The 15,081-nt window shown below is 37.2% G+C and overlaps 1 protein-coding gene across 1 annotated transcript in view; it reads left to right on the forward strand.

Annotated features, from left to right (window-relative positions):
• The window catches only part of LAMA2 (laminin subunit alpha 2), a 270,298-nt gene that overhangs the window by 151,025 nt on the left and 104,192 nt on the right, over positions 1-15,081 (forward strand). The window contains exons 21-27 of the mRNA XM_027880560.1: positions 622-758; positions 3,236-3,469; positions 6,079-6,222; positions 8,596-8,775; positions 9,517-9,705; positions 9,804-10,042; positions 14,712-14,829. Of these exons, the coding sequence (XP_027736361.1) occupies positions 622-758; positions 3,236-3,469; positions 6,079-6,222; positions 8,596-8,775; positions 9,517-9,705; positions 9,804-10,042; positions 14,712-14,829 (1,241 nt within the window). The remainder of the gene's footprint in view (positions 1-621; positions 759-3,235; positions 3,470-6,078; positions 6,223-8,595; positions 8,776-9,516; positions 9,706-9,803; positions 10,043-14,711; positions 14,830-15,081) is intronic.

Below are 15,081 nucleotides of genomic sequence, written 5' to 3' on the forward strand. Positions count from 1 at the left end.
GCTTCTGGAACAACTTTCAAACTCAAAGTATTTTTAATTTAATCTGAGATGAATCCCTGTTTCCCATGGAGAGGAAACATCAACTTGTTGCCATCCTCCCAGGGCAGAGGACATATAATCTGAGAAGGAATAGAAATGGAAAAAGAAACTGAAACACCTCTTTTGCCCTTTAAAAGAAGTCTCTTTAGAGCAGCAGAAATTTCAGCAGGTTGGCTCAGATTGGTATACAAGATGTTAAACACACCACAGTTCCCTACATAGATGGCTCAGGTGGCTTCTTGCAAGAGACAGCATGGGTCCAGAAATTATGCAGCAATACTGCAGCTATGTCATGAGAGTGCACAATCTCAGCAGTTTCTGCACTTTGGCAGTTGGTGCCTTTATTTTTCCCATTCTGTTCTCATTGGAGTTACTTCAACCTCAGTTAACCTGTGTTCCATTGCCACTGGTTTTGTTTTGTCTTGGTTTACCCTACCTTTCGTACCCCACTGTGTCCACAGATAACTGAGAGTTCCCTATACAGTAAAGGAATGATCCTAACCCTGTTGGGGTCTGCTCTCCAGGTGTCACACAAAGGGCTAATTTTTCCTCTGCTTTATTTTTTTTCTGTGTCTCATGAAGCCTGTGAGTGTTCACGTTTTGGTAATAACTGCGATCCCGTCAGTGGCCGCTGTATCTGCCCTCCCAATACTGTTGGAGAGATGTGTGACAAATGCGCGCCAAATTACTGGGGCCACAACATTGTCACTGGCTGCAAGGTGAGTGGATTTGTATTTTCTCTGTGTGGGTTACCTTTTTCACAGTGATTTATGGCTGGAACACAATTCTTGGTTTGTAAACCATGGTTTTTCTCTGCTTTTCAAGCTTTGGTTTCAGGCTGTGATGTAAATGTTGGTGATCCATTACCAGGCACTACAGATCCTTTGTCTCGGGTATGCACCCTGTAACACAAAACACCCTGTTGATTCTGATGTCACGCTGAGTCAGTGTCCTGCTTGAAACTGCTTTTGTTTTATTACAGCTGTATTTAAAGTTATTGAGGAGATTACCATGGTATTGAGCAATGTATATAGATGTATATTTACAAGTAATTGACAGCGCTTTTGTGGAACAAATTTACTTTATTCTTACTGATGATACCACTGTGAATTGGTACTCAAAGTTTGCATGAGTACAAATGGAAAGGCTTCCGTTAGTGCATAAAAGACATCAAGGAGAGAAAAAAAGAAACATCCACCCTAGTTGTAAATAGCTCTTTCTTCCTCTGTTCTGAAAGTGGTAATAAACCTTTTCCTTAGACTTTAAACCCTTTTATCACAATATTTGACACAGGGTTAAAAAAAATCTGAAGAGAAGGGAGATGAGGCAGAAAAACAATGATAGAACATCAAGGAGGCCATCAAAGCTTTTGTTAATGCCCTTAAGTTGAGGGCAGCAGTCTTTGGCTAAGGTTGAAAACTGGTGACAGTGGATATCGTGCAAAGTTCAAATGCCTTCTTCTCTCTTCTGTGCGAATTGATGATGAGGGATTTATAGTACTGCTACAATTCATAAAAAAACCTATATCATCTGAACACAGTCATACACCATTAATGCTTTTTCTTGAAAGGCTGTTTGTCTTGTAGCTCATGCTGCAGAACAGTTGTCAAGAATGATTTCCTTTTCGTATGTATAAAAAGCTCCTCTTGTGAAACCTCTGCTGTGCTGCTGTGATGTAGACTCTTGGCTTCTGAAACCAGCCTAATGAGGTTGAAGACCTCTGTTTGAGCTCTGGAATATATTCTCTAATTGTCCTTTATGTGCATGCACATCAGTATGACAGTTCCATGGCACCATCTAAATTAATAATGATCTATCAGCCCACATCTCTTTCAGTATGTTGCAGCTAATTTCTGCAAAGTAAGATGTGAATCTCCTGCTTGCAATTTTCGTAGAAGTTTTCCAAGGCTCTTTTAACTCAGGGATAGAGAGCATTGCATACAACTGCAAAAACAAACATAGCACCTGATGGCAATTTAGTTTTTGATATTGCACACCAAGCTATTTCAGAGTATGGCAAAGAATTTGCTTTCTAAGCTTTATGTTCACATATATCTTGTAGTACAAAGGTATTTCTGTCAGAAGGTTTTTTTTTTTAGGTTAGATAGCAGTCTAGCAGCCTAGCATTTAACCATTGGTTAAATAGTTCCTCTGGCATTCAGTAAAGATTGCATTTGAATGTTTCCTGTAAATATTCACCTTCTTTATATATGGTCTTTTTAGTTCAAACAAAAGGTGCTCTAAATAGTCATGTAATAAACAATTTTGCTTGGAAACTGAATTCCCATTTTCTTCTTCTCTTTTTCAGCTTTGTGTCTGTAATTTTAGCAAGTCTATCCATGTCAGTTACTGTGGTAACCTGTACTACTGGCACAGAGTTTGCTTCTGTAAGCTGAACTCCTCCATATGAGATTCTGGTCACGCCAGTGATTGCAGCCAATGTCCTGTGCTAACTTTGCAGTGCAGTCACAGTAATAGCACTGAGGGATTCTTCTGTGCCTTGGAACTCTGCAGTTTTCCCTGCTACTTAATTCTGTATTCAATATTTAGACCCCCTGGCAAATCACCTATTTCTATCCTTACCTGCCAGTGCAAGTCTCATTCCGTGAGCAAGTTTACTTCCCAGAATACTGCATGACTAAATCTCTAGCCCTTTCTGTGTAAACTGCTGTCATCGAGGAGTCTTTTTTGTACAAAGACACCTGTCTGATGGATGACTAATAAATATTGCACTAGATTCCTCTAGAACTACTAAACCGATTGCCCCTGAGCAATTCCAGTTTTAGGAAAGTGGTCTGAACATGCCTGCAAAGGATTTGCATACAAAATTCTTTATTCTAATGTCCTTGACACTTTTAAATTTATTTGGTTTACTGCCTAACTTATCAATGATAAGTCATATCTGTTAAGAAAAAAATGTATGGAAAAAACCCACTAGTATTATAAATGTATTTAGTCTATATGCTTGACCCTTGTTGAGTAAAAATTAATTACTATCCTTATAATATAGATATGTTACTTTTAGACACTGGAAATTCATTGCTGTACTTTATTTACAGATACCTGAAAGAGATGAATTGCTTTTTGGTTGGGTTTTGGTTTAGATTGTTTTTTTGGCGTTTTTTTTTGTTTTGTTTTGGGTTGGGTTTTTTTCAGAGCACAATTACAATTGTCTCCTTGTTTCTCTCCTTTTTAGCCCTGCGACTGCAGCCTTGTTGGAGCCCTAAGTTCTCAGTGTGACTTAAATACAGGCTGTTGCTTCTGCCGCCCTGAATTCTCTGGGGATAAATGCACTGAGTGCAGGTTGGGCTACTGGAATTATCCGCATTGTGTTGCTTGTCAGTGCTTTCTGGCTGGGACTGATCCACAGAGCTGTGATACAGAGGGGAAGTGCTCATGCATCAATCATACCGGCCAATGCAGCTGCAAGGTAGGGCAAGGAAGGTTGTAAACTGATTTTATAGCTGCTGAGAAGTGTATTTCAAAATTTACTGACCTTTGTACTTACTTATTCCAGCAATACATGCAGACAAATCTCCTGGTTTTCCCAGTGCATTTGCTAACTGCTGTGGGAGGAGTCCAACACAAAGAAAGACTTAAGTGCTTGTCAGTTGCTTTTTCACATATAGACACTTGCCAGGATAACACCCTCTTAAGCTTTTTTCTTAGTTTGAATTTCTTTCTGTTCTTAGAGAACCGTTGCCAGTTTATCCCCATAATAACAATTCTTGTTCAGATATTGGGCAAAATAAGAGCAAACACATCAGTAATCACAGTATGCCACAATGCTGGTTCAAAGTACATTGTCTTAGAGGGAGTCATTATTCATAATTTCATTAGTAGAGCTCACTGCAGTAGTATCTCTTCTGAGTAGACTGCATCCAGTTCAGGATCACTAACAAAAAGACTTTTGGCATCACCATCCACAGTATTCGTATTTGGAATTGTTCTTGGAAGAACAGCACACTTAGGTGGTTTGAAAATAGACTGGATTGATGGCTTAAAGGTGGTTTGACATGCAGTTGGTAGCCAACCTGCAGAGTACCCCAGAGCCAATACCTTCATTAGCACCACAGATGACAGTATTCATGATTAGCACATTTGAGAATATTGCTGATTTGAAAGAGGTAGAAAGTTGACATACTGAACAGTAGAATTATAGTCTAGAGGATACTTGAAAAGCTTGATGACTGGGAAAATGGAAAGGTCATGAATTGGTGAGGAATGACCTCAAGAATCAGTACAGCTTGGGAGGAAAAAGTCTAAGTGGTAATCCTGCTGAAAAGCACAATATAAACCAACCCTCTCCTTGTAAATCCTGCCTACTGAGCTGGATGCATTGAGCATACTGGCCAAACTGACACAAAGAGCATGACCACCAGAAGAAAATCTTTATCTACTCAGTGCTCTACTCTTTACTCAGTGTTGGTAAGACTGCACTTGGAAATGGTGTCCAGTTTTAGGACCTGATTCAAAAGTATGGTTGAGAAATTGGAGAGGACCCAGAACGCGCTATAAAGAGTCTTACAGTAGATGATCTGTGAGGATGTATTGAGAGCTGGACTCTCTTAGAGTGAAAAAAGAGGATAAGAAGAGGAAATGCAATTGCAGCCCTTCAAAGAGTAGTTGATGGAGTCAAGTTCTTTCTTATGGTGACAAAAGATGTAACAAGAGATGGCAGTTGCAAATGGCAGCTTGGGAATTTTGAGTTGGACATTAGGTAAGAAAAAAATCAGAGTTATGCAGCACTGGAAGAGATTATCCGTTCTTGGAGATTTTCAAGAAATAACTAGAAAGAGGCATGGGTAACCTGATCTAGTATTGGTAATAGTTCCACTTCAAGGAGGAGGCTTTTAAAAGTGACCTCCAGAGATTCCTCCTGTGACTTGGATTCATTTAATAATACTGAATGAAGTTAGTGTTTTTTCCTCAGAATTTATATCTAAGGTTAAACTTAAATCTAGCATCGGTTAACATTTTGTGTAACTTTTTGAAAGAGTTATATATTGAAGAAACTAGACTTTTAGAAAATGGTAATCATTCCCATTTAAATCTGCTGTTACAGCTGCAGAAATGAGCTTTCAAAGGCTCAGGAGCCTCATTGTCAACTCTGACAAAAAGCAGCAAAATCTAAGCTAAATACAGTGTAGGCACATTTGTTGATAGAGTTACATGTGGAAATGAGGGTTAAAAATGGTAAATCCTGAGGGATAATGTTGGTTTCCTATATAAGCTGTGGAAAGTTTAATTTGTTTTTTAGATTGTCTTCTTCACATTACTCTCAAGAGGAAAAAAAAAAAGGGGGTGTGTGGGGGAAAAGCCAACCAGTACTTTCATATTGGTGATTTTCTTTTCTTTTTAAATACCTTGGTCTCTGTATGAAAATGGTTTCAAAAGGCTCTGAATAAATTACTGTGTATCTCCCCTATCTGGAATAGCTTTTTATTTGGACTAATTGAAAAATGAAAATAAAAGCATTGACATTACAACAGTGAAACATTTCAGCCTTGTTAATACTGTTCAATGATGTGGAAAACAATCATGAAGAGGGGAAAGCTTTTCTCTACAGAATTTCCATTAAAATACATTTCTCAGCAAGAACATTTAGTGCTGTACCTTAAATATCCGAACATGTCAATGCTAATTCCTATTAAGAAGGCTTGATTAACACAGGCAATTTCAGAACAACTTATTTTTCTTATCTTATCAATCAGTTGTTGAGCGTGTCATGCCCAAAGTGCCATTTAATTTTTCTGTGCTTACAAATGTCAGTGTGAAGCCAGCAACCATTGCTCAGAGCTACTCAGTGTATACAAATGCAAATGCCTTAATTACAATAATTACATATGTTTACATACACACGTGATAAGAAACTGGAAAGTTCCTTGAATATTTCTGAACCCTTGTTATTATTTCTTTCTTCACCCTGTTATTATCATCACTGCATGATTTTCTTTTTCTATTGCTACCTTAAAGTAAAATATGCTTCCGCCCCCCCGTTATTTTTTTACCCTTTTTTAAACATTCTCTCTCTTCCAGGTTAATGTGGAAGGTGTCCACTGTGACAGGTGCATGTCTGGTACATTTGGTCTCTCTGCCAGAAACCCACTTGGCTGCAGCAGTTGCTACTGCTTTGGCCTCACTACACAGTGCAGTGAAGCAAGGGGGCTGATCCGTGTGTGGGTGAGTAGGAAACTGCTGAGCCATGTAATGCGATAATGTTGTTTCCTGCTGGCATCTTTTAGTCAGGCACTGAGAGGTAGCTAGAAAATGGTCAAACATTTAAGCAATCATTTTCCTCTTTATACTTTGAGAGGTGGTGAGAGCGATATGTTCCATTAGACAATCAGGGTCAAGACATTAAAAGTAAATAAGCAGATAAGAAAATGAGTGATAGGATAGCTGATGTCAAGCCAAAGTAAAGCTATTAAGCCCCAAGAAAGGGCAAGCTAGTCGTGCGGGGAAATTACGCAGTACAATGCATTGCAACATAATCCCTGGTACATGATATGCAGTTTACCCAGGTGTATTCAAGGGTCACAAATGCTTGTTGTCCTGCATAAATTTCCCATAGTTCAATTAATCTGTTTATTTTCATTGTTGGTTTTGCTGTTTTGGTGTTGTTTGGTTTTGTTTTGTTGATTTTTATTTCTGGGGTTTTTTTTAATTAAAAAAAAAAAGCTTATTGAAGCTGTATTTAAATTCAAGAATGGAAGGGTATAATTCATCAAAGCAAACGAAAAGCTCTCCACTTGTTTGTAGGAGAGGGCCTTGAGGCCTATGCTGAACTGACAAATAAGACAGACTGGGTGTCTCCATTTATGTGTACAACAAGCACAAAATACACATTGAGACTGCTGCTGTCTGTCACTGCTGTGCCAGCTCCTCAGTTACATTCTGGAGGAGTGATTTCTAACGGAAAAAGCTCAGTTCTGTCCCCATGTACAATCAGCCATATCCCTGCTCAAAAACACGTTGGTCATAGAAGGAATGTCTGACTAGTGCAAATCAGCCAAAGCCCCAGACTTGTCAAGTACAAGCAACAGTTGGATAAGGAAACTTAAGGCTGAAATCAATTTAATGTTTCTTGCTTAATGTAATATGAATACAATGTATTCTCCCCTTCATTGTCCAATCCACTAGCACCTCTTTCTCCTCCCAGTGGGTGAAGTGATTTATTATGGTCTGACCCAGTTATTTCTGTTTTGCCCATCATATACTACTAGACTGGAGATGGAAGGTTGTAGAAGACTGGCAAATTATAAAATTTAATTAAGTTCCATGACAGCAGCAGTTCTGGATAATTGTGCTTTGACCTTTGTGGCAGCACAAACCATAAACAGTTTAAACCTGATTATTTTGTTTCTCTTGATTAACTTCCTTTTATATTTATGCTCATATCTAAAGGAGAGTATGATTATGTCTCATCTAGTTTTTGGTGTTCTGTGCTCTGCCAACTGGTAGTGGCTATTTCAGATACTTTCAGGTGCTTCAAGTGGCATTACACTTGTTTAAACAAGCAAATTCTGTCGTATATGACAATAAGGCATGGCACATCTGAAATTCAAATGTGTTGACCCCTTTCTTGATGTCTAAAGTATTAAATAGTAAAGTACAGTTGTTCTAGGAGCTCAGTAAATTTCACTTAGGGCTAGCAATGTTAGGAATGCTTCCATGTCTGATCAGTCCATAGGTGCTGCTATAAATGGAAATACCAAGATACTGGAAGTATAGTACAGGACTTAGCTGATTCCTCATTACCTGGCTCCTGTCTCATGACCAGCCTATTGATGGGATGACTCTTAGAGATATGACTCTGCATTTGTTTTCTTTGTTTTCCTCACTCTTTGGGAGAAGCAATTTTCATACCAGCCCTTTAAATCTGTTCACACACTCCCTGGGATACTTCCATTGGCACAGAGTTACTAAGACTCTAATTACAGTTTTTGATCAGAATAATGATTTCAATGTAATGCTATTGAGACTCTGCCAACAAGTCTAAGAAAATTATAAGCATCTAAGTGGCATCCTTGAATTTTTCATTAAATCTGAATTTAGAGTTACAGAAACCCTCACTGAGCCCTCACTCTCTGCATATTGCCTGGAAAATGTTTAGCTTTGAATATTGCACAGAAGTGTCAAGGGATCAGGCACTGTGTTCCTCAGCCCAGCAATGTATAATGAGTGGGGATGAGAACTCTGCTTCTGTGTAAGGTACATTTCTCACAATCTGAACAGAAGAGGCTGGAGACTGCAATATGACTATGAAAATCACTCTGATAAAATTCATGGAATCACTTGCTGATTAAACTGTTTTAACCAATGCTACTACATTTTTTGTTAACATGAGGACAAGATGCAAAAGGCTCAAGAGGAAAGTCATTATTAGCACTGTTTATACCCGAAGGAGTAGTAAGACTGCTTTGTGACAAATTGCTCATGACTTGAAATGAAATTACCTAGAAATAATTTTTTAAAGAGGTAGAATTTAAAGACTAACAATTCATGAGGGAAAAAAGAGTTCATTTTCTTCTCAATTTTTTTGACTATGCATAGGTGACCTTGAAGCCAGAGCAAATGATTCTGCCACTGGTGGATGAAAAGCTTCAGCGCAGCACTCTTTCAGGGATTGCATTCCAGCCTCCTGAAATAGTGGCAAATATAGAACAGGTGATGCAGGATCTTCGGTCAGAACCTGTTTACTGGAGACTTCCAGAGCAGTTTGAGGGTCGAAAGGTAAACCTAAAATTCCACAGAATACTGACAGGGATTTCCTTTTTTTAGTCTTATATTTCTAGTTTCCAGTGCCTTTTTTCCCCTTCCAATGAGCATGTCATCACACAGGGGAAGGTACTTCAAAAGAAAATAAATGCTATTCCATTATTAAAAATTATTTGCTCTGTTATCACAGAAATTCATAAAGTAACATGAACAATATTTAACATAGATATTAATATGTAATATTTTTCCACAGGATAGATTTTCTCATTAAAATGTTATTTGAAAAATAAACAGCATAAAATTTAATACAACTCTCTTGCAATTTTATGTTTATCTCAATTTTAAACTAAAAATGTCTGACCTTTGTTAGTTACATAGGAGAAAATGATTGAAATAACCATCCTTTTGGATGGTGTTATAAACCTCTGTGATGATTTATTTTGCACTTTTGATACTTCTTGGTTTGGCTTGGGAAGTTTTAAATGCTTCTTTCCTTAAAAACAAATTTTGGGGAACACCAACACACATATGAAGAAATAGATAACATAATGTTTTTAGTATAGTACAATAACAAATTGTTGATGGTTGTTTTTGAACACAGCCCTTTTCCCCAGATAGCTCCACAAGCATGTATTGCTATTTTTTACCATGTACGCATTCATCAGGCTGCACATGGGTGCAGAGTGCATCTAGCTACTTCCCAGGAATTTATTTCTATATAACTGAAAATTAAGCTTTCGTTTTGTGCATTCTTAGCTGACTGCTTATGGAGGGAAACTGAAATATGCCATCTACTTTGAAGCACGAGAAGAGACAGGTTTTACTACTTACTATCCACAAGTCATCATAAGAGGCGGGCCTCCTACTCGTACAAGAATTATTGTCCGGCATATGGCTGCTCCTCTGATTGGGCAGCTAACAAGGCATGAGATAGAGATGACAGAGGTAAACCATATTTCCATCTGCTTTTTTTACTCCAAAGCTTAAATACCCCATTCATTTGAATACTGTTAATAATCTGATTTTGCATTTCTGTCTTTCAGCATGAATGGGAATATTATGGCGATGACCAAAGAGTCAGAAACACTGTGCGCTGGGAATATTATCGTGATGACTCAGGTATCAACAGGACAATGTCTCAGACAGATTTCACCTGGAAGCCTTATGGAGATGACTCAAGACCAAGTAGAGCTGTATCCCGGGAAGACTTCATGAATGTGTTGTATGATGTTCATTACATTCTTATTAAGGCAACTCATGGCAATATCATGAGGCAGAGCAGGTAACTATTTCATGCAGTGGTCTGAAGTAGTGCAGTAGTTACAGATAACCTTGTAGACCTTCCAGCTATTCCCAACAGGATTTGTATTCATAACATCAACTATAAGCCATTGCTGAGAAGAAAGAACAGAAGTAGTTAGCGTTCATCGTGGCAGAAGACACAGGAGAGGGTAGTTTAATTCAATAGAAAATTTAAATACAATAGGCAAATGAAATCTCTATTTTCAGGTTCCTATAGCAAAAAACACTTGTAAGCACACACATTCTGAAACAATTCGGGGTATTTTTTGAATAAATGTCTATTTTATGAAAACATGATGCTGTAACTAAATAGAAGTGTTAGTATACAAAGGATTTTTCTCCTGCAAGTGGGAAATAGAATATGTTTGGGTCAAATATACTCAACATCTTGTGTTCAACCTATTAGTTAATAAGTTAAATGAGGAAATAAAGCTAATAATAAATTTGGAGTGGACAACAGACATCAAGATGACTGGAACAGTACAAAAATCCGCTGCAGTCTAAAGGTCAGCTATAAGATTTTACACTCGAAGTAGCAGTCAATTGAACAAACAAGGGACAACTGCTTAGTTTCCTATCCTTTGAAGAGGAGTCTGCTGTTTACAATAGATCACCAGTGAACATGATTCAGTAATGATATTTTTGTTAAGAAATCCTATTACTCTATCTACCTGCATAAACAGATATGGCCTGCAAAATTAAAAAACAAACAAAACCAAAACAAAACCAAAGAAAATCAATCCATTAAAAAAAAACCTAAACAAACAAACAAACAAACAAAACCAAAACACTAACCTCTTTTACTTCCCCCCACACAAATAAAGCCTAAGCATCAAGTTCTTGTTAATGGAATTCAAGAAAAAATTTAACGTGTTCAGAAGATCTCAGTGAACATCATCACAGGTTGAAAAACATGACCTGTGAGAGAAGATGTAAAGAACCAGATATGTTTAGAAACTAAAAATTGCCTTAACATGCTTAAAATGTCACAGAGAAAAAGAGAAGAATGTTGCCATGGTGGGGAAGTCAAAAACAAAAATGAACTTAAACTTCAGCAGGAAAGATTCACATTAGACATGAAAGAAAAACTTGTCGCGGTAAAGACCTTCTAGAACAGATTATAAACACTATTGCAAAAAGGTTTTAATAATGAATTCACAATATCCTTTGCAAGCAAAATTTATGAGCAGGGGCATGGGAATATTCAGAGATAAACTCCAAAGGTCACCAGAGATCCTTTTTATGATTCTGTCATAAAAGTGATAGACTAAAATTTTCCCAGATTTTTAGATTACAAATACGTCTGTAAGAACCTTACCTTTGCAGTTTGAGGGTGTCTAAGAGGGGAAGATACCATGCAATTTTGCAGTAGCTTGTGACAGAAAACGTAGTCATTGTTTCTGCTATTATCTATTTAAAATATATATTTTACTAAAAAGTATTCATGCAGCTTGTGCTGGCTTGATGCTAAATATTAATAACACATACCATAAATATTTTACATTGGTTTCATTTATTTTTGGCACAGTCCACGTAGGATATTGTATTACAAGCACAGGGGGTTCCTGTGAATAGAGTTATGGAGGGTAATTCCAGTGCAACATGGAAAATTCGAGAAGCACATTCGTGTTTTATGTCTGTTTCTCCCTTCCCTTGCCTTTATGCTGTACAGCTCCTAGTTCAGCTGTGGAAGCAAAAATTGAATACCATCTCAGCTCGAGCATCAAGGAAATTTATGAAAGCAAAGCTCCTGGGTTTGTTCTGGGATGTGTGTGAATTGTGACTGAACTAGATCTGCATTGTAATACACCACTCTTTTGTCAGGGCTACAGAGTAAGGAGGCATATATCAGAACAAGGGAGGACTTTTCAGTTTCAGGGCAGGTTTGAAAGGTGTCACTTAAAGAAGCAGAACATATTTTTACAGCGTGGCTTTTCAGAATGTGACATGTTATGACAGCAGGACTTAGCAAAGAGTTCATCTGGTTTTTCTGGTAACTCTCCTTCTGAAGTCATAACCTTGCATATAATACAATATTTGATTTTGGGGGTGGTTACGTTACAATAGATTTTTATGGCCTAGTTACATAGCATTTCCCACATGGCATCTGAGACTTTAGGTAGAATATAGAATGAACAGATTATTATTTTTTTCAAGTTAGCACTTTGAATGATTTCAGTGAAAGTTTTACATAAGACTAAAAATAAATCCCTTAGAATGTTTTTAAAGGTTAGTGGAATATTACCTTGCATAATAATTGAAGGGTTTTATTAAAAATAAGCTGAGACCCTCTAAAGGACAATATTTATGCTCAAATTTAAACATATGTTTGAATTAAGTGACTTATACAATTTGTTTAAATAGAATGTGTTGTGCTTTCCAAATAAGAAAACTTGTAGTAAAGTAGTAAAGCTTCTCTTTCTGCCTGACTGCATAGTAGGAAAGTATAAAGCAAAAAGAACTGTGGATGGGAGGAGGAAAATATGTATTTGAAGCAGGTTTATAATTTTTTTTAGGTTTTTAATAGTGCTTCACTTTCAATTGCAAAGTTTAAAAGATGCAGGTAAGCGATAAACAAAAGGAAAAACATTTTAAAATAAAAACCAAAGTAGCAGCAGCAATTGGTGGCATAAAAATAGCTTAGTTCTAGTGTTAGCACTGTATTAGCTAGAGAGTTTAGCAGCAATGCTAATGTTACAGCTTCAAAGCTGCAGCATCGCTAGTGATTTAGAGGTTTCTGCTCAGAATCCAAACCCAAACATTTTTCTCCAGTATTGTTCATTTTGTTGCCCTCATTTTCACAGTCACCACTCTAAATGGAAACATTGCTTTTATTAGATTTTGGGTTGCAGCTAGGCTGTGATAATAAATTCATTTGAATTGGAAGTATTCTTTCAATTTGACTGGGAATTATTACAATATTTCTGACAGTGATCAGGTAACAGTTGTTTGACTGCTATCTAATAGACAGTTGGCAAAAATCAACCAAGCCAAACCTTCCTTAAGTAACATTTTCACACAAACAACTGATAGGTTTGTGGTCTTAGATTGTATTGTTATGTAAATACATCTTTTTGACAGTAAACAGTTTCTCAACCTTGTCTCAGCCTTGATGGGGGGGGGGAGATTTCATCTCCCCCCCCCCCCCTTAAATGTACAGAGATTTCAATGTAAGCTTACATTGACATATCAGATCTGAATGGTTTTACCCTCTTTATTTCCAGTCTTCTGTTTTGACCTGGCTTTGTTTTCTTGGGGTTTTTTTTTTGTTCAGTTTCCCTGCTCTACTGAACCCCTTTCAATAGGTAATCACAAGAGAGCACAAGGTTTAAGATCCTAGATTGATTTGGTATTTTTATATTGACAGAATGTATCAAGAGGTGTGGGTCTGGTCACAAACCAAGCTCAATCACAAAACTCTCATCTAGTCCAGTGCTGGGCATTTGCTTTTGCTATATTCATCCTGGCATTGGTGGCTGTATTCCAATGAGCACAAGACCGTCACTGGGTCACTCAGTAATCAAGGTTTGGGAGCAGATGAACACACTGTAAGCATGAGAAGGAGATGAGCAGTTCTGTGAGCTCCTCTCCATTAGCCCTGTGCTCAGACACTTAATGAATAGACTCTAGCTGCATTATTGACATTTATTCAGCTAGTTAGTCAGATGATCTTTGACATTTTATCTTAGGTTGGCATTATATTTGAAGCTTTAAAATTTACACTGTTCTGCCCTTTTCATTTCTCAGAGGCAATAGGTGTTCCAGACCATAGCATTCATTTAAACAAACTAACAAACCCCCAAAATAAAGAAGTAAGTTGAAAGTACAGCATTGGGGTGCATTAGGATTAAGTGTATTTCCTTATATGTTATATTAGTTACCTTTGACTGTACTCAATCCTATTTGTCAGGATAGCATTCATGCTGGAAAGACAAGGTGTGGTTGGGAGGCAAGGATATTATTATTTATACAATCAAACAAAATTTTAGAAAGTTAAAATGTTAGAAACATATCAATTTCTGATACTAGAAGATGCTTCTGTAGTAGGATTTCATGTTTTCTTTGAATTGTTTTTTATATATCTAAGTAATCCTAAAGAAAAAAAAAACAGGATAACTGGCTACAGATCTTAAAATTCCTGCTAAAAAGGCAAATGTCCAATATCTCTGAAGTCTATTCTAGAGCTTGTTAGGTTGCTTTAGTTGCCGAGGATAGATTTTGTTTTATTTTTTTAAATAGTTGCCTCATTACAAGCTCATTTAATGAACATTTTTTGACGTACCCCTGAGAGTCATGAATTGGAACTGCACTTAGTACGTGACTTCAGTTTCTTAATGAGTCCCTCCAAATGAAGAATCAGATATGAACTTTTGTTAGTAGTTTGCCTGGAAAGAGATTTTAAAAAAGAGGTAGAATCAAGCTGGAGAGCTAGGTAGTTATACTACTGCCCAACGATGGAAAATGAGACCAGAGGTGGTGTTCACTTTGTAGTTTCCTTAGCAGATGCAAAAAACGGTGTTGTCTCCTGTAGATCAAGAATCCTACAAACAGCCAAATACGATTGTTTTCTCCCATGCTAGCTACGAACCAGCTGGGTTTGAGTTAGTGCTTGACTAATCTCATTAGAGATGTTTACTCCTCTTTTGCAGGATTTCTGAGATCGCACTGGAAGTTGCTGAAGGCGGCACTGTGTCTGGGATGACTCCTCAGGCTTACTTGATAGAGAAATGTGACTGCCCATTGGGTTATTCTGGTTTGTCTTGTGAGGTACAGTACTAACATAACTCCCAGTAAAAATCTTTTTACCTTGCCGGTCCACTCACTGGTAACGTGTGAAAAGTAATTAGAGTGTAAATTCATTTAACTGGCAACAACTCTCTCTTAATTACTTACTTTCTCTCTCAGGTATTTCTCTCATGAGGAATTTAGGCTTTTTTTTTTTTTTTTTTTTTTTTTTTTTTTTTTTTTTTTTTTTTTTTTTTTTTTTTTTTTTTTTTTTTTTTTTTTTTTTTTTTTTTT

This window comes from Empidonax traillii, unplaced genomic scaffold, assembly GCF_003031625.1.
Source record: "Empidonax traillii isolate 1590-97213 ecotype Southwest subspecies unplaced genomic scaffold, ASM303162v1 scaffold72:size2462915, whole genome shotgun sequence".
Taxonomy (NCBI): Eukaryota; Metazoa; Chordata; class Aves; order Passeriformes; family Tyrannidae; genus Empidonax; species Empidonax traillii.